Below are 19,280 nucleotides of genomic sequence, written 5' to 3'. Positions count from 1 at the left end.
ACTAAGAAAATTCGATCACTGTCTTTGCTTTTGATTATGCGCTATTGTGAAATAAACATATCTACATTTGTTAATCTCTCCGATTATTTCCTTAAACCAACCGGCGGTTGCTACTCATGCATTCTTAAATATTCATATACCAGTGACCTCTGACAACCGGACGAAACCGCACGGAACCGGCGGTCGAGTTTTGATTTGATCCCTAAAACATTTAATGTATTAGGGCCAGGGAAGACACCATCCGCCGGACGTCTATCGGCAGCTCATCAGGTCACGTGATTCGGGTCTACTCCCTGGCGTATTATGGAAACTTGTTTATATCAAATCAGCATTTGAGCTTTGTCCCCTTTTTTGACATGACGCTAATGATAAATCCACATTGTCTTTTCTTATCATTTAGTAAACAATGTGTACAACTAGTGCTATGTTAAACATAATTATTTTGGTCAATGTTCATAAGATCAATATTCATACTGTAATGATGCGTGAAACTGCACCAATAGCAATAATATGTTTATATCTAGACAAAATTTGATACATCGGTTAGTGCAGTGATTTGTAGAACAGTCTTGAAGGATCAGGCATTACATCATCTTTTGAATGATGAGTTTATACTCTAATTAAACACCTATATCACAATTTTTATAAACAATCATGAAGTTTGATGAGCTTATTGTTGAAATTGGTGAGTTTGGACGCTATCAGCGAAGAACGTTCTTTCTCGTTTCTCTCGTGGGGATTACAAGTGCTTTGCATGGATTGTCACATGTAAGTATAGTCTCGAACAAGTTCAATTTCGAACAAATGGAGGACGTCCCCTCCACTCTTTACAGTATACAGCGGAGGGGCATCCTCCGTTTGTTCGATATTCCTCTTGTTCGACGCGGTAAACTTTAACCATAACATTAAAGCTAATAAAGACTTGACATTAAGTATAGTATATTATTTCACGAAGTACCAACACTAGTCTAATAGGGGTCTGCATAAATTGTACGGGCTAAATATTAAGTAATGTGTCGGGAGATGGTGTCATATAATGTCTAAATTTTGACATTTTACCTTTTCCCCTATAACTCAAGAACTGTACATCGGAGATAGGACAAACTATACTTTGAAATTTCACCCGCTGCATAAGCGGCCATTTTAGATTTATACAATATATATGCACTTTTGATGTGTTATGTGTTATGCTTTCCTGAAATGAATGGTGATTAAATGGAATTTGATGCAGAAAAACAGTAACAAAACATGAAAGAAAACTGTTTTTTTACATGTTTGGTCTATTTTCGGTTTTAAAAGTAATGTGGCGAGATGTCACAATTTAATGTTTACTTGAAGGTTTTTCTAGCCGGGGAGTCAGATCACTGGTGTGTAGTTCCAGAGTTACAGAATGAGGACTGTGCACGATGGCCAGAACTTAGTCCTGAGGATTGTCATGCTGCTAAAAAAGACGCGAGTATACCACCTCAAACGAGTACTACCAGATTATACAAATATGATAATTGTTTAAGGTAGGTAAAAGAAAAGTAAATGGGGGTAGAGTGACAATCTCTTTTTCGAATCGATTGAGCCAAACTCCTCCATGAAATGGTGATGCGGTGGTAGCTCGCCTACTCCACAGCGAGTCAGTTAGTTTCACAGCATTAAATAAAGCCCGTATCCATCTGTACATCTGGGTAGGGCGAGGCTATAGGGGTGAAGAGCCTTGGCTTAGTGCGCACCAACTGCGGGGATTCGAACCGTCGACCTTAATCTCCCTCGTGATTATGGTGAAGTCTTAGACTCGAAGATTATGGAGATAAGGGATTGCAACTTGATGCACAGAATAATGGCCAATTTGGCACATTCTTTTAGAGACCCCAATACATTTACAAGATGTGCACTCAGCCGTGAAATAGTTGATTGTTTCAAAAGCGGTGTTATTGTAAAGGGAAATAAATTATCTGTTCATTGATATGCAACACGATATCCAAATATGTCAAAAACTATCTGAGATATATATCAACTTTCCAAACTTCTGTTGAGGAGTTTATAATGATTTCGTTTCAATAGGTTTAACTTAACCGGTATTCCCCCGTTCTATCCTGGAATTGATACATCCGATTACACCAATGATACGTTACAATGTGACTACGGCTGGACGTATGACACTTCACAGTATAAAAGCACAATTACGAATGAGGTATGTATTTCCCAGTCAAACCCCAACTACCTCAAGGCGCAAGGATGGATGGAGATGTCCACTGTGTTGTCCGAGTGTTGCATATGAAGTGGAGGCATATTGGTATGGTATTTTGTAGGGTTAGTGAAAAGGACGGGATAGAAGAGATAGAAGTGTTCAGGGGACTTCGGAGCGATTTATCCCAGGGCATGGTTGCGTGATGTCAGCTTTGGCATCATACGCAATACAGGGTCCATCAAGGCGCTATAAAGCATAAAGGTACATATTGCCAATCGCCAAATATCAACTCGCTTAGCATGCTGAGTAACAAAAGCGATCAAGCATTGACTAAAGGGGATTATCCCAGTTACTGCATCACCTATTCGCCGGCGAAGTGACGTAATAATCGGATTAACTGCCATAGCAATAGGCAATTTGAATATATCGCGCTGCACTACAAGCAGCAGAGATTGAATACAATACCGCTCTTTTCAAAAATACTAACCTTACAGGTGCGAGTGATCAGCATTATATGGTTCAATGTGAACGTATTTGTGCAGCGCGGTATAATCAAAAATTGTTTTCACCTATTGTTTGGTAGTTAATCCGATTATTACGTCACATCGCCGTCGAATTAATTCATTAGTCTCTTTTTATCCCAGCATGATTAGCATGAGTTGACATTTGCCAATTAGCAATATACCTCTCTGTTGAGTTTCATCTTCGGGTTGGTGTTGTTGTTGTTGTTGTTGTTGTTGTTGTTGTTGTTCCTCTTTTGTATTTTTTTTTCAAACAGTTTGATTTGGTGTGTTCTAAATCCTCCTTATCCAACCTGATGGCGTCCATCTACTTTGCTGGTGTGTTAGTGGGATCATTGGTCTTTGGAATGATATCGGATTGGTAAGCGAATGACGAGTGCAATGAAAATAATAAGAACAGTGAAGAATATAAATCATATTTAAGTTTAGTAATTCAATTATTCCAAATACAACTTTATCAGTTTTGAACCAGAACGGTCTTTGAGCCTTTCTGTCAGGTCGTAGCCAGAAAGACAGGCACAATGTCCTTGCGGTAATGTGTGAATAAAAAAATTAAAGATTATTTGTTCATGCTTTAAAAATCTTAAGCTATTATATTTATCATAAAAACTCATTCTTACCTTGTTTTACAGGATTGGACGGTATTATACCTTTTTCATAACGGTTGCACTGTTCCTCTGCAGTAATTTAGCCGTAGCATTCTCACCCAATGTTATTGTATTTGGTGTATTCAGATTTTTGGTTGGTATGGCAGGTCTTTCAAGCTTCATTGTGGCTTTTGTTATAGGTAATGCAAATTAAATTTGTTTGTATATTTTTAAATCATTATCGAAGAAAATGAGTTTTTAATGAGTCTCAAACTCCACTTACCAAAACCAGGGCAAACTTAAAACAAATTGAACAAAAAAGCAAACCCCTCTATTCATCTGGACATCATGGTAGCAAGAGAGTCGTCGAGGTATCTTTCTGATCGCTGATCCTTGAAAGGTTGTGTCGCGGGTCCCACTCCAAGGTTGAGCACAGGTTCCTCCCGGCGGACATACATGGCTTCCTTGGACCCTCTTTCGACTTAATAGTCAATAATCAGTGCCTAATCAGTCAGCCTGGTGATGCATCTTAGATGAGACGTGATACTGTAACTATCAATAAAGTCCAGATGAACAGATCTATAATTCATTTTATATTATTTATCTACCTGAATGATTGAGTACATTCACAAAATTTATCCATATCAGATAATCCTTTAAAATACCATGTCCCAAAAGAATGGTAGGGGATGGGACAACAAAAGGGCGGTAACCCTATTGGTTTTGCATATGGATTGTCTTTAAACTTACATACAATATCAAATGTCGTCACCTTTATCTAGCCTTGTACGTAAATGTGAATAGATAGCAAAATTTGCAATCCAATACCTTGGCACACGTGCATTATGGGCAGGCAAACAACAAGACATCAATGACATGTGCCGTAATCTGAGACGAATTCCCGTTCGTGCGTGTGTGCCCTGACTGTCACAACCACTACGTACACATTCATACTACGTTGTGACATTAGTTTACATACCCCTCCCCACAACCAGTTTTGAAGGGGTGTCATGCTCTTTATTATATTTTTCATGTTCTTCTTTAAAGGGGCATTTCGTGATCCACAGCCTCATCCCCCACTTTTCCCAAAAAAGTTGAGATTTTTACACCACTGGATACCTCTGGCTACATAATGTTTATGTACCAAATATTTCTTGCAGATTAATTCGTTTAGCAAAAATATCGCCAAATTTGAATTTCGTTCTGGTGCACCAGAACGAAATTACAACACATTGTCTATGGAGCAGTGTAATACACATAATCATGCATAACTCGCAAACGCAAAATCGGAATCAACTGAAATTTTGGAAATAAGCTTTTTTCGTGGATATCTACTGAAAAATGTCATAAAAAGAGGATGCTAGGATCACGAAATCCTCCTTTAATATCGTTAGATTTTTGTGTAATACGGTATAGCCAATATCGAAAGCAAAATAGCACTACTTTCGGGCTATTAGTATACTATCCAGATAGGTTGCGTCCTACGCGCTCGCTAAGTCCGTGAGGGCCACAGACTGCAGCTAAAGCAAAGCAGATGCCATGTGAGTGTGATGACAATATAATATGTTGCAACTTGCAACGTCCGTACGTTGAACGGAAAATTTGTTATTTTAAGCTGCCTTTTTAGCTCTTTTTCGCACCCATATAGTACTAATTCAGAAAAAAAGGAAACAAAATATATTTCCCTTTGCAATATCATGAATATGTACATGTCAAAAGAAAGTAAAAAGGTTTGGGTTAAAAATGGATAGGTAAAAGTAAAAGAAATTTTTAATCTTTTGGATTTTGAACTGGGTTCCTTCTGCACAATATGCAGTGCGCTAATTACCGACTGCTCCAAAGCCCGGGCTCCACAGATTCAATAGAATTTACGTAGGAAATTTTAAAGCTTTATAAAATATCATCTTGGAGCCGAAATCTCTTTGGCATGTTATTTTGGTTCGCTCTTTCCACACAAATAATGTTTGTATGAATGACGCGAAACCAAACTAGCTATTGAGGAAACTATAATTATCTGCATAAAACCTGCCCATAAATCCAAAGTATTTATAAAGTGGTAGCCACCAGGAAGCTGTTTTTTGCATGAATTCTCCGGAAATACATCGACTTGGAGCGTCAAATTTAAGGTTAGTAATAAGAAAAATACCCAAAACTCATCAACAATGAAAAAAATATCGGGGGATAATGTTGTCAATCGGGTTACGGACCTTTAAACTTATTAAAATTACACGTTCGTTGTAATGAATGAACTTTACTGTATTCGTTTTAACAGGTACGGAACTCGTGGGACCATCCTTCCGAACTGTCACTGGAATGGGCATACAATTCTTCTGGTGTTCTGGTATTATGTTATTAGCATTATTGGCATTCTTTATACAGGATTGGTTTATTCTTCAACTAGTCATGACAGTACCGTTAATATTTCCATTTTTCCTAATACCGTAAGTATAAGGTTTTAAGATTAGCCATATTCGTTATTTAGGTTTTCTATTGTATGGGACTCCATAATGTTGATGGAACACGTCAATGTCATGTGGTACCTGGGGCTATTCTAGAAAATAGTGCACACCCCCTATAGAGGAGTAACTTTTCAATCAAAGAAATGTCTGGATTTCCAAGTCTGCTTTCTGAAAACGACTGGAATTCCAGTTGCAAATGTCACTTGAAAAAGCCTGGAAATCCAAAGGAAAAATTACGGAAATGTCCGAAATGAGCTCTCAAATTGAGGATTTCTGATTTTTCTTCTGGATTTTTTCGCCTTTGGACACTTTAAAAGTCTGTATTTCCAACAGTCACGACTGGACAAAATCCGGATATCCGAACTACTCTATAGGGGGTGTGCATCTATTTTCTGGAATAGCTCCTGGCACAGATCACACATTGGAATGGCAGTACACTATGGATATCGAAGACTCACTATTCTGAAGGTTTGTTAGGTTGAAAACAAGTGTTTCTTAAAGAATCATGCTAATTATTTCGTTGGATCTTATTCAGAAACTGTTTACTCCCTCAACTGACAAGCCCTGATGCTGCCGATAGTACACTGTTCTTCCGTTTAGAGCATAGACTTTCAAAGGGCTATGGTAAGAGTGAAAAAAATTATTTTTATAGCATTTTGAAGGAGTCTCCACGGTGGCTGATGGCAAAGGGTCGATTTGATGAAGCTGAAGTGATTATTCAAGACATCGCAAGAGTCAATAAAACCAAAGTACCCGAACCTTTGTTTGACGATAGCGAGAAAAAAGAGGTAAGATTCGACTCCATACTCATCTCTGGCAAGGCATGACATTGCAATAGATTGCACCACCCCTGATGCAGAGTTTCACCATGCCCATTGAATCTTGTACAGGGGCGTTGATTGACAAAATCCAGGCATATCATATGAATGAATAAATAAATGAATGAATGAATGAATGAATGAATGAATGAATGAATGAATGAATGAATGAATGAAGGAAGGAAGGAAGGAAGGAAGGAAGGAAGGAAGGAAGGAAGGAAGGAAGGAAGGGAGGAAGGAAGGATCTTTATTTCCATAATAAAAATTAAGTTGAACATAAAAATATAATTAAATCACACGTTTCAATGCATCTGCGTACAGAGCATAGAAAATATATTGAAAACAAAAGTATGAACGAAGCAGAGTAGCTGATTATCGGCACACATTTTACATGTTAAGGATGGGCTTAACCCTGGAATTATGGAAACTTTTGGGACCTCATCACTTCTATAGTATATAAAAGTACATATTTAGAATGGAAATGACTTGATGAATCCATCTGTGAGGTCAAACTTTGGTAAAAATGATTTTTGGCTCAAATTTTTACGGTCACCGGAACAAAAAACTTATTGAGTAAAAAAATATTTATTTTTAAAAACTAGATATAAATATCTAGCATTTTCAAAAAAATTGGGTAAAATTGTCAAAAATATAAAAAACGGGTCCTAGATATTTATATGCAGTTTTTAAATAATAATAAAAATAAATTACTCAAGACATTTTTTGTTACGGTGACCGAAAACATTTGGGCCAAAAAAACACGTTTTCGGGGATTTTCTCTAAAACTGAGCATTTTTGCTCAAATAAGATATATTTTGAGTGCACACCAATAAATAGCCCCCATTGACTCTCTGTACAAACAGGGTCCAGGAAAACGTCATTTTCTTGACTCCAGTTCTTCAAAACTTACCCTTTCTGCAAGTCGAAGGTCAGATAAAGATATCCATTGTAGAAGTTATAAACGGAGTCCAGCATTATTTCCAGAAAAATGCCGACTAGATCACCCTATAGCCAATACAGCTTACACCACCTCACGAATAGCTTGGTGTTTCTGAAATGTAACACATTTTGAAAATTTAGCCAAATCGTCATAAAAAGTCGGATCCTGCTCATTTTTCACAGACAATCTATTTCCCAGGCCTAAATGAGGATTAAATATGCGGCTAAATACGGTTCTTGTGTTTGTTACATAATACATTGGTACACAAAATACCTTAAAATATTATATAATAATAAACACATCTTTAGTATCCTTTGAGGACGCAACAACACTTTAATTATCAAAATTGTAAATGTTACTCCATTATATTCTCCCGATCTCTCTCCAGATTTTAGAAACCAATCAGGCCAAGCAATCTACAGTCCTTGATCTTTTCCGCACACCGACATTAAGATGGAGAACGCTCAACATGATGTTTAGTTGGTAAAAAAAAAACTCCTTTAAGAAAAAAGTTCATTTTCCCCGCCATGAGTAACTAACAAACGATGACCTGATGAAGTGATCGATCTGTTTTTCCAAAGATATCATACCTCAAAAAACCGACTCAAAATGTCACTATGATACGTAGTGCTATAGTATATCCGGGCGAGTGGGAGGGCGAGTTAGCGCAGTGGTAATTCCCTCGCTTTGCACCACTGAGGTCCCGGGTTCAAGCCCCGGCGCGGCCCAAGGACTCATGTGCACTTGGTTTATCCCGATCCATGCTCGCTCTCGCAGGTTTTCTCCGGGATCTCCGGTTTCCTCCTGCTTTCAAAATCGGTGATTAGTTGTTTCGTTATCAAAAACTTCCTTCACCCAATGGAATTTGGGGAGCTGCAGATAATGGGTGGATGTTACAATCTAAGTGCGGATAGGTTTGCGCCGGGTTCGGCTGCAACTAGCCTAGTTGATGCGATCTGATTGTGATGATTCACCATGGCAGCGAAATTACAGCGCTTTGAATCTTCTGGAAAAAGCGCTATATAAATTCCGAAATTTATTTATTTATTTATTATTTATCCGCCATCTTGGTTATGTTGTTCATGGAGAGCAGATGATGTACCTCCGGTATTGATCGGCAAGATCCCGAAATAGAACGATAATTTGAGTCTTTAAGCTTGAGGTTAAACAGGTTTGCACATACTCAGTGGCGCTGATTTATTTTTGACATGGGAAGATGAGGTTGGAAACTATTTAGTATAATGAATCCAGCACGTTTTGGCGCCAGAATAGAACAATTTCGCCACATTGTCGGAATTGGTGAAATATGGTGCAAAGATGGCACAGATTCGAGCGCAAAAGAGCGCAAAAATTGAGGTTCATTTGGTCAGAAACTCACGGGCGTCAATATGGGGAAAGGGTATGAACCATCCCCTTGTCAGAATATTGGGGGGTTCATTCCCCACTCAGCTACACGGATCTATGCCTATGCAAATGCAGCGCTTAGCGCGTTTTAACTCATTATAGGCGTGTACGCAAATTGCAAACAACCATGTATTTTGAATCGAAGTTTACCGGACGCATTGTAAAATAATCCAGAGGTACATTGCCTCCATGAGCAACACGCAAATATGGTGGAGTTGGTACTCTTTGATTCTACCTCATTGTGTTTCTCAGTAATACCGTTACCACATAACTGTCGTATCTCTCATTTTATTTTTTACTTTTTTCGAGATATTTGACATTATGTATTTGTTTTGTTATATGTACTACAAATACATCAAATTTCAAGACTAAATATGTGACCGTCCAGGTCGAAACGCTCGTAAAGTCGCCCCCTGGTCAAATTTGTTTTCTTCCGTGTTTAGAAAATATATATCATAAGCTTTACAATGATGTATCATTTGACTTCAAACGATATCCAGAAGCGGAGTTGTAACTTGTTAAACTTTGCTCCTTCAGTAAAAGGGTACATTATTTTGACACTACTTTATTTATCTTTTTCCACATTGCTGGTATTAAATAATCAAATGGTCATAATTGGCGGTCACTTCAAATCATCCCCAACTCAACGAGGTTCAGGCATGTCCTCTCATTGTTAATTGTTTGTTAACCCACCACTTGAACAGGATTTAGTCAAAGCATACTAATTCTATACATAAGTATAAGATTATCCTCTTCAACAACATGATTAAAGATTGGTGTTTGACTCGACTAAAATGAGAAACATGTAGGACAAATATTAGGGACATATGAATACAAACTCTATGCACATTTTGCACTGTAACTCGAAATACAATTTGCCGACTTTACGAGTGGTTTGAGATGGACGGTCACATATGGCCTAATTAGTGAGATATTTAAAATTAGGTGATTCTGTTATATGTTACATTTTTAGTATTTTTGTTTCACATACTGTCGTATCTGCGTCGTATCCGTAACATCGGGATAAGATCACCCACAACTGAATTTCCTGATTCATGACAGCCTACGTTTATGCTCTAATTACATAAAATCTCTTTATATCCAGGTTTGTGAATAGTATAGTTTACTACGGGCTTTCTCTAAGTACTTCAGACTTAGGGAGCAATGACTACGTTGCGTTTTTCCTGTCCGGATTGGTGGAGGTTCCTGCCTATATTTGGTGTATGTTTGGCATTGAGTGGCTTGGAAGAAAGCCTAATCTGTGTGTATTGTTCCTTCTCGCTGGCATTGCTTGTCTTTGTACGCTCTTTTTTGGTAAGTAACATTCATTTTGGGGACTTGCGCAGTACGATTTGTGTGGGGTATGTACATTTACTGCATGGGTGTGGGGTGTGTTTGTGTCGTGGGAGTGAAGTTTGTATGGAGGGGATTGCTTGTAGATAGCCATAACTTATCGTGTATTTTTAGAACCGGGAACAGCCATGACTGCAGTCGCAATGCTTGGCAAATTTTGCATCACGGCAACATTTGGGATTGTCTACGTATACTCAGCGGAATTGTTTCCTACCGTTGTTAGGTATGTATGCCCCAAAACAAACTATATCAAACGAAATGTACCCACGTCAGAAGGATTGGGAGGTTTTTACAGTCAGACTTTTATTTCTATCTATCTATCTTTCTTCCATCATTCGTTCTTTCTTCCATCATTTTTCTTTAAATTTTTCGATATTCCTTTTCCTTTTTTTTTTTGTAATTCCTTATTTCTCATTTCTTTCTTCCTTGCTTCTTTGTTTTTCTTTCTAATTCATTCCTTATTTTTCATTTTTCTCTCTTCCTTTCCTTCCTGTATTTTTTTCTCTTTAACTCACCCTTTCTTATTCTCGTTCTTCCTTTCTCTGTTATTTAATTAGCTTTATTTCTGCCATTGTCCTTTCTTTCTTTCTTCCTCTATTATCAATTTCATCAATTTTGTAGCCATGGTGTCGTGTATTTTATTATCATTTCCATTTCTTCTCCGTATTTAACTTTCTCTCCTTCTTTTCTAATATTTTAAATTATATTAATACAATATTTTCAGGAGTGCTGGCGTCGGTATATCATCTATGGCCTCCCGTGCGGGTGGCATCCTCGCACCGCTTATACTTATACTTGACGAGTACTGGGCGCCTTTACCTATTATCATATTTGGATCATCTGCAATAATAGCGGGTTTATTAGTTTTGTTGTTACCAGAAACAAAAGGCAAAACGCTACCAGAAACAATCGAAGAAGGGGAAATGTTTGGAAAGTATGAGAACTTTCATTGTTTTTTTAGTATTTCAGAACAAACAATCCGCATTTAGGACTACCCCCATTCTTGTGCGGCTTTTTTTCAAACGAAAAATCACATGTCACATATTGCTTAGAAGCGTATAACTGTCACGTGCGTGATTATGCTGCCATTGTGTTTTATATCATGGTGTTATGTTGATAAAAAAATGTATTTCCTACCTTAAATACAGGGTGTATCAAAATGATTGGTACCGACGACTTTTCATTTTTGCCGATTTTTTTTACTATTTTATGTACCAGCTTGGGGTTGATTGTTTAAATATTTGACATTATAGTAGTTTTACCTTCTCTAAGAATTTTAGATCATAAATATAGCACATTCTGTTCGAAAGTTACATGATTATAAAGGAAAGTAGGTGTTTTTACACTTTTCATCGTAACGCTGGATCATTTTCAAAACTCTATTTTACTACCAATACCTTGTGAGAATGATATGTTGAAAATCATGGAACTTGCCTATTTCTTCATTCATAATATAAATAAATGTTCTAATCAATATTTTATTGGTTGAGAGTAATATTATTGACTTGAATAATTTAGGTGGGTGAAAGAAGTTAATGTATCAACACTTTCTAGGGCGGTAATTTAAATTTAAAAAGATGTTTAAGATTATTAATGATGGTGTGACAGAATGGCTATAGACTGTAGACAGTGCATGGATGTTAGGTTAGACGTGGTGAAAGTTATTGGAATGGCTTCACAGTATTCCACACTTCAGTGTGCATTCATAGTAAAGAATTACTAGTTGACACAAAGCTATGGAGAGGTGCAGAGAAGATTTAGAAGACAGTTTCCAGGAGCAATGAGTATCCCATGCAAACATGATATAACTTGCAATGTTTCAAAATTTGATATGGGCAGTTACAGAATGGATCCATCCCAGGTGCTAAGTTCATTCAATATAGGGCTTCACCTCACATTGCCAGAGTCGTAAGGCAGGAATTTCAGGAACTATCTTTCTAAAAGCATGTGCAATGCTGTCATGTAGACTAAGGTGAGATATTGAAGAGCATGTATACAATAAATTGTTCAAGCAGTGAACCGTTTTAGCTTGTGTTTTGTATGTAAAACCACGATTACGTCGATCATCGTTTAAATGACAATAGCTCCCAGATGCGTCAACCTATTATCTTCAGATTATCAGATCAATAAGTTAACATATGCCCTTTTCTATTGATAGTAAAAAAACTATATTTATTTGAAATTTTATATTTTTGATATATTTTTGAACATGTCACATAGCCCGGTACCAATCATTTTGATACACCCTGTAGTATTTTAGTAATAGAATGTATGCATGAGAGATATAAAACAAATCATCTTTCACCTCGTGGTTATATATTATAGACAATTAATATTTGTATAAAAACCCTGCTTGATATGTCTTTTCGCAGTCAGTTTGTTGAAACTAACTAAAGGATTAGGATTAAGCTATGTTTGGCAAAACAGGATAATGTTTTTAGTCCAAAAAAGTTAGGATTAGGGATACAGGGTAGTTACGCAGATATCATCTAGCATAAAAATTTTGAGGTACTAAATATTTTTGGCTAATTTGAACAATTATTACTGACCTATATTTTACAGGAAACCAAAGAAATCAAAGGAACCTGGTTCAGATATTGAAGTTACCGTTATCTCTGGGAACACCAATCCTGCTTTTGAATCGGAGAAAATTTCATAGGATGCAGGCGGAACGGAGCCAGTGACCTCGCTATTTCAACACACCTTTCAATTATGAGCCCGTAAATTCGTTCACTTGGCGAATGAGTCAATTATTGCATGGCCTATGTTTAATGTAATATAAACTTTTTTTTCAATTCTTTTTACGACATGGCATTTAGAAGCTGCTGATGAGGAACTCAGCACCCCAGCAAACACAAAACGTTTTCGACATCATTCGCAAAAGGTTATCAAAGGTTGTCAGAAAACGTTTAAATGTCGGGTTATATAAAGGGTATATTAAGAGTATAAAACGTTTTCATAACCTTACAAAACATTTTTTGATAATCTACTGCTCAGCAAATAAAAATGTTTTACAGAAAACGTTTAAATGTCGGGTTATATAAAGGGTATAAAAACGTTTTAATAACATTCCAAAAACATTCTTGAAAACCTGATACAAAACATTCTAAACAGAATGTTATTTTGGGAGTTGAAAAAATATTTTGCGAAAAATGTTTGCCCAAAATATTTTCAATAACGTTTTAAAAACGTTTTCATGACCTTTATATAACCCGACATTTAAATGTTATTAAAAGGTTTTGAAAAAAACATTTTAAGAACATTTCTGTGTTTGCTGGGTTCAAATATTTTAACATAATGTTATTTAAGTATTGACACAATATTTGGCAAAATGTTTGCAAAAATAGTTTACAATAACATTTTTTGAAAACATTTAAAAATATTGTTGTAGTGTGTTTTTTTCATACAAAACGTTTTAAAACGTTATCATGACCTTTATATAACCCGACATTTTAATGTTATTAAAACGTTTTTACCTAAACCAAAAGCCAAAATATAACTTATTTAAAACGTTTTTAAAACGTTTTTGTGTTTGCTGGGACCCAACCTCTCTGCTGAAGCTGGCCCTTGATATAATGCTTGACCTCATCATGGCTCATAAAAGAGGTTGGACGTGTAGTTTGATACGTGCAAGAAACGGAAGGCTTGTTCAGACGATCGCTTGTAAGGTCGCGTGTAACTACATTCGAATGTAAACTTGCATGTAGTGCCCGTCTAAACGCACTTGCATGTAGCTACATGCAAGTTACAAGTGACGATTTTACATGTAAGATATCTTATCTTGCATGTAGCGAGCTACATTCGAATGTAAGGCTAGTGTGAACAAGACTTGCATGTAAACTCGCTTGTAAGCATGACCCAATCCTATTCTGATTGTGCATAATCATGGCATAATTTACCAGTGAAGGTCACTCTTACTTTTGAGTTGGCTTACAAGTATTAGTATGTCCCGTGTGGACACACACTCGCTTGTAGCATAATTTAATTGCTGACTCACTTGTTAGTTACCTAGCTGGGGGGGTTTACACCCCCAGCTAGGTATTGTAATCGGTCGGGTTCTTCCGCTGGCAACAAACCACTGTAATCTTCTCGTTTTCTTCCGCTGGCAACAAAGTTAGTACGAGGAACCCATACCGTAGTAGCTCTGCACAATAGGTAGATAGATAGGGCAGCACCAATACGAAAATGTCATACCGATAAATGATGTGTCTGTTTTGCCCGTTAGTTAGTACGAGGAACCCATACCATAGTAGCTCTGCACAATAGGTAGATAGATAGGGCAGCACCAATACGAAAATGTCATACCGATAAATGATGTGTCTGTTTCCTGTGAGTGAGGCTGAAGGTATGGATACACAGAGTTTGTTTATGTATTGAAACTGTGACAGAATATGAGAAGCAGTAAAGGCATATTTATATAGGGGCTTTGTAATAGGAATGTGATGTTTGATATGAACCAGGTGTGTTAAAGGCTCTACTTCACAGTAATTGTAGTGGAAATTTCTGGATTTAACATTGTGTTTACTATTTGAAGCCCGTGATTGGAAGTATTGCTTGCTTTGTATGTTTGGAAACAGTTGATTAATGTGGCAGGTTTAAAATGTTCTTATAGTGTTTTCTTGTCTCTTTCTTTGTAATGAAGGTGTTTTTGGGCTGATGAGTAATTGCAATGTTAGTACTAGTATAATTATATGAAACTATTGTTTTATACGTACATGTATATCTTAGAGTAGGCTATGTAGCTTATTTTGTTTGATTGAAAACATGTGACATTTAGTTTAATATTTGGTTCTCAGTTCCTGATTTGTGTGGTTTAAAAACATTAACAATATAGACTAGTGTTCGTGTATTTTACAATTTTATTAAACATGGTTATAACACAAAAATGGCTATGAAATGGACTAGGGTTAAACGGGGGGGGGCTTCCATGAAGGTGGGATATGAATTAATTTGTTTGGCCTATTTTGTTTGTTTGTTTAATATGAGGTTTGTGGAAATAGTATGAAAGCCTTTAAAACGGTAGTGATTGGAATAGCTACTTGGTAATTCGGTGCAGGAGAGCTACTTGGTAAGTCGGTGCAGGAGCGCGCACAGTGGTATCAGTTACATTTGATGTAGTATATACTATATATGTCTGTTTGAAAAGTGCAGGAGTACTTCCCTGGTGATACATTTAGGTAATTCGGTGCCGGAGCACTGTGGTATCACGTTACATTTGATATCTATATGTCACATATAATTAGGTAGGGGCTGCCGGCTGGTTTATAGTGTTTGTTAGTTGGAGTAATTGTGCTTGATTTTTTGAAAACATGACCTGAATATGCGGGTTGTAAGAGCAATTTAAAATATCACTTTAATAATAGTTAGTGACATGTGCAGTGGTATTGACGTGTGCAAAGTAGTGGTGTTGCTATTTTCATTGTAGGGAACTTTAAGGTGTAGTTTCATTTTTTATAAGGTGAAATAAAATAAAAAACATGTTTATGTCCTGGCCCGGGTGTCCTGGTTTTTAAAAAAAAGAGGAAGAGGTGACTTTTTATTTTTTATTTTTTACCTTAAAATTGGTGTGAATATACATAATTAGAGCTGTTTTAGCGTAGACAATAATGGCTGGAAAAAGGAGGAGGCCTCTTTTTTGTTTGTTGTTCTGAGAGGTATGGCCACTCTATTCTAAGTATCAGAAAAGCTTCCGAAAGTGTTTGTTGTATATAATAGGAAGGCTATAGAAAACATCTGTACTTTTTTAATATATACATATTGTTTGGAAAGTTATAACTGAATGAAAATAAAAATAAAATGAAATTGAAGAAATCTCAAGAAAGGAAGCGGGAGGGGACGTGTAACATTTTTATTTTTTATTTGGCCTAATGTATAGGAGGAGAACTTGACCTCCTTTTTATAAATGAAGTAGCCCTAGTATGAATCGAGGTGAAATTGGATAGCACCTGCATGGTGAACACCAGGTTGTGAAGATTTTCTTTTCAGAAGGTTATCGCCACGGCGTCACTACCAAGGACTTAGTAGACATCTGTGTGAGGACATATGAATTTGGATACTTGTATAGACTTTGACTTAGAATTTGTTGGAGTTTGTCATTTTGTTGTGGATTTCTTGTTTTATATATCAGTTTTAAGATTTTAAAGTGGATTGCGTTTGAAGGTAAGTAATACACTTGTATACATTGTACAATACATGGTATGTATTGTATAGCAGTCACCTGTCTCTCGTGATCACTGTCTTTTGTAATATTGGCATATGTGGCACAATATCCAAATGATATCGGACGAACTCTCTCCGATGAGCAGGGTTTAGAATTACTTAAAAATAAGTGAAGTTCCTTATTAAGGGATCTGGAATGAGCCGAAGGGTACGAGGAAATAATATCAATTTTCTGGAAGAATAGACACCCCTGTTTGAAATGCTTTGTCTTCTTCACAGTTGTTGTTCAAAACAGACTAGATGGAAAATATAATTCCTTTGGAAGTTAAACCCTCTGAAGAAGAATTTTTGGCAGAACTTGAACACTTAGAAAGTACAATCACTGATGCAGAATTTGAAAGGCAATATGAAGCATATTATGACTTGCCAACAGATAATGAGTTGCAGAGACAATTTGAAGAATTTGAAAGTCTAGCAACTGAAGAAGACGTTCAGGCAGATGTTGAAACTCAAACTAATGAAAGGGGCTTTCTAACTGAGGAAGAGTTGGATAGATTGGACAGAGCATATGAAGAACATTATTTGCCATATGTCTTTGATGGATATTACCCAGAACCAGTTTTTGATGATGGACCTTCTGTGCAACACCCTAGGGATAGAGAGGAATAAGTAAGTTAGTGTTATTGTTTCTTTACTCTTGTTTGTTTATTTATTGATTGTTTGTTTATTTAGGATAGTCTCTTGAACACGGGTTGCCGCGCTGCGCATGTGCGCCTTTATGCTGTACAAGAAAATGTACGAAATTTAATATGGTAGGATAATAATCGGAGGGGTTTGCTATTGGGAATTTGGGCTATCGTATCGGTCGAGAGATATGAGACAAATGTTTTATTTTTTTTGCCTTTATAATTTTGGCGTACATGTATACACCTTATATCCCGTGGTCGCCCCTACCCCGGGGGCTGAAGAAAATTTTGCCGGCCCTTCTTTAACCGCCCGAAAAGGTTGACCCATTTTGGTTTGAAAAAGAAGAGCAAAAAAAAAATAGTAAAAAAAGGGATTTGAAGTGGTAGTGCCCTTGAAGTAATGTATACATACTGCAGTTACTGTCCGTCTTCCTATATAAACAATACACAGTGCTCTCACCATTGACGCGTGACCCCTACAAATGATGTACGTTGGAAGAATGGGCACTTGCCTAGTTAACATCACTGTGTGAAAAATAACCAGCCAATATTTAACTTATTTTGTAAACTTCTAGCAAATATATTTCTCTAACATGACCTAACATTGCAGGTAGATTACATGTTTAGAAATAGTCGCACTTTTGTAAAATATGAATGAGGGCAAGGCATAGCTAGCCAACTCCCCGTGTTAATTGAATAGAGATTTGACCGAAAATATTGGTATCGAACCGCTCACTTCTGCACTGAAGGATGGCACCAAAAAAAGGTACAATTCTCTGGCAATCATCATGATGAGTTTTTTATATAGTATGGCGATAAATAAGTGACAGTGAACATGAAATATTAGCGCCCATAAACCGAAGTTAGTAGAGGCCGTCACGGGACTGATTATTGATTATTGAAGTGTGTTATTAATAGATACACACGATGTAGGGAAAGGAAAAAACCGGGCCACTTTTGGAGACATCATCATCAATCATCATTATCATCATCATCATCATCATCATCATTATCGACATCATCATCATTATCAGTTTCTACATTTTTTCTAAGCAACATAGGGCCTACCGTGTTAATAAGATATTTTTCTTGAAATGCATGTAACTATATGTCTATAATTATTGTTTTGTACCTCGACGGTTTTAGAGTAAGATAATTTTGTTTTGACACCACATAATAAATTTAGAATTGTTTATGAAGATTTCATGGTTATGGGCGCATGACACCAAATCACTGCGTGAAAGGTGTAATGGTGATGAGTTCCGGTTAAAAGTATATGGCTACTGGAGACAATGTGGTGTCCTTAGGGACCATGTTTTTCGTGAGGTTGGCATTTAATGAAAGATGCTAACCTATTAATGACTGAAATAGATATGAAATTATAGTACAAATCGATTTCACAAGAAAAGTAGGCCCTGTCCGAATTACTGCTAACGGAACACGTTTTAATGCTAGTTTTGGCGTTGAAATAGCGACGTCGCTTTTTAACATTGTTTAACTTAAAAAACTGAATCTGTAACTGAGTTCCCCGAAATTGAAGGTATACAGGGATGACGTTAAAAAGTGAAAAAAATTTGTCACGCCTGGTAAAAAACGCCGCTTAAAAAAGTTGATTACTACGTGTTTTTCAATGGAGAAGTTATTTGGTGGTAAACGCCCTTATGGGCGTAAACCACTAAATAATCGTCCCATTGAAAAGCACGTAGAAATCAACTTTTTTAAGCGGCGTTTTCTACCAGGCGTGACAATTTTTTTCTTTTTTTAACGCCATCCCTGTATTAATTAATGACTGAAATTTCATTTTAGCTTCAATTTTGGGGAACTTTACAGATTCAGTTTTTTATTAAAAAATGTTGAAAAGCGACGCCGCTATTTCAACGCCAAAACTAGCACTAAAACTTGTTCCGTTAGCAGTAATTCGGACAGGGCCTACTTTTCTTGTGAAATCGATTTCTATAATTTCATATCTATTTTAGTCATTAATAGGTTAGCATCTTTCATTTAAATCAGAACATGCCAACCTCACGAAGAACATGGTCCCTAAGGACACCACATTGTCTCCAGTAGCCATATACTTTTAACCGGAACTCATCACCATTGCACCTTTCGCGCAGTGATTTGGTGTCATGCGCCCTTGAACCGCACAAGAGGTTTGAATTTTTTTAAATTCTCTC

At 36.8% G+C, this 19,280-nt stretch overlaps 1 protein-coding gene across 1 annotated transcript; it reads left to right on the top strand.

Annotated features, from left to right (window-relative positions):
* The first annotated feature begins 1,311 nt into the window (after nt 1-1,311).
* LOC140140699 (organic cation transporter protein-like) lies at nt 1,312-12,998 on the top strand. Its single transcript, XM_072162456.1, has 11 exons — nt 1,312-1,511; nt 2,053-2,182; nt 2,958-3,061; nt 3,333-3,487; nt 5,560-5,728; nt 6,282-6,534; nt 7,893-7,987; nt 10,014-10,222; nt 10,376-10,484; nt 10,986-11,195; nt 12,824-12,998. Exons 1-11 carry the CDS (start codon nt 1,312-1,314, stop codon nt 12,918-12,920), a joined length of 1,731 nt encoding a protein of 576 aa, XP_072018557.1. The 3' UTR covers nt 12,921-12,998.
* The last annotated feature ends 6,282 nt before the right edge of the window (nt 12,999-19,280 follow it).

This window comes from Amphiura filiformis, chromosome 19, assembly GCF_039555335.1.
Source record: "Amphiura filiformis chromosome 19, Afil_fr2py, whole genome shotgun sequence".
In the NCBI taxonomy this organism is placed as follows: Eukaryota; Metazoa; Echinodermata; class Ophiuroidea; order Amphilepidida; family Amphiuridae; genus Amphiura; species Amphiura filiformis.
The sequence above is the reverse complement of the archived record's forward strand: the minus strand, read 5'-3'. Positions and strand labels throughout refer to the sequence as shown.

What these genes read in the sequence shown, in the direction of transcription:
- LOC140140699 (XM_072162456.1), top strand. Translation starts at nt 1,312, where the DNA reads ATGTCACAATTTAATGTTTACTTGAAGGTTTTTCTAGCCGGGGAGTCA. An exon ending in TTTCCATTTTTCCTAATACC is followed by an intron (nt 5,729 to 6,281) that starts GTAAGTATAAGG and finishes GATCTTATTCAG; the next exon opens with AAACTGTTTACTCCCTCAAC. An exon ending in GAAGGGGAAATGTTTGGAAA is followed by an intron (nt 11,196 to 12,823) that starts GTATGAGAACTT and finishes TATATTTTACAG; the next exon opens with GAAACCAAAGAAATCAAAGG.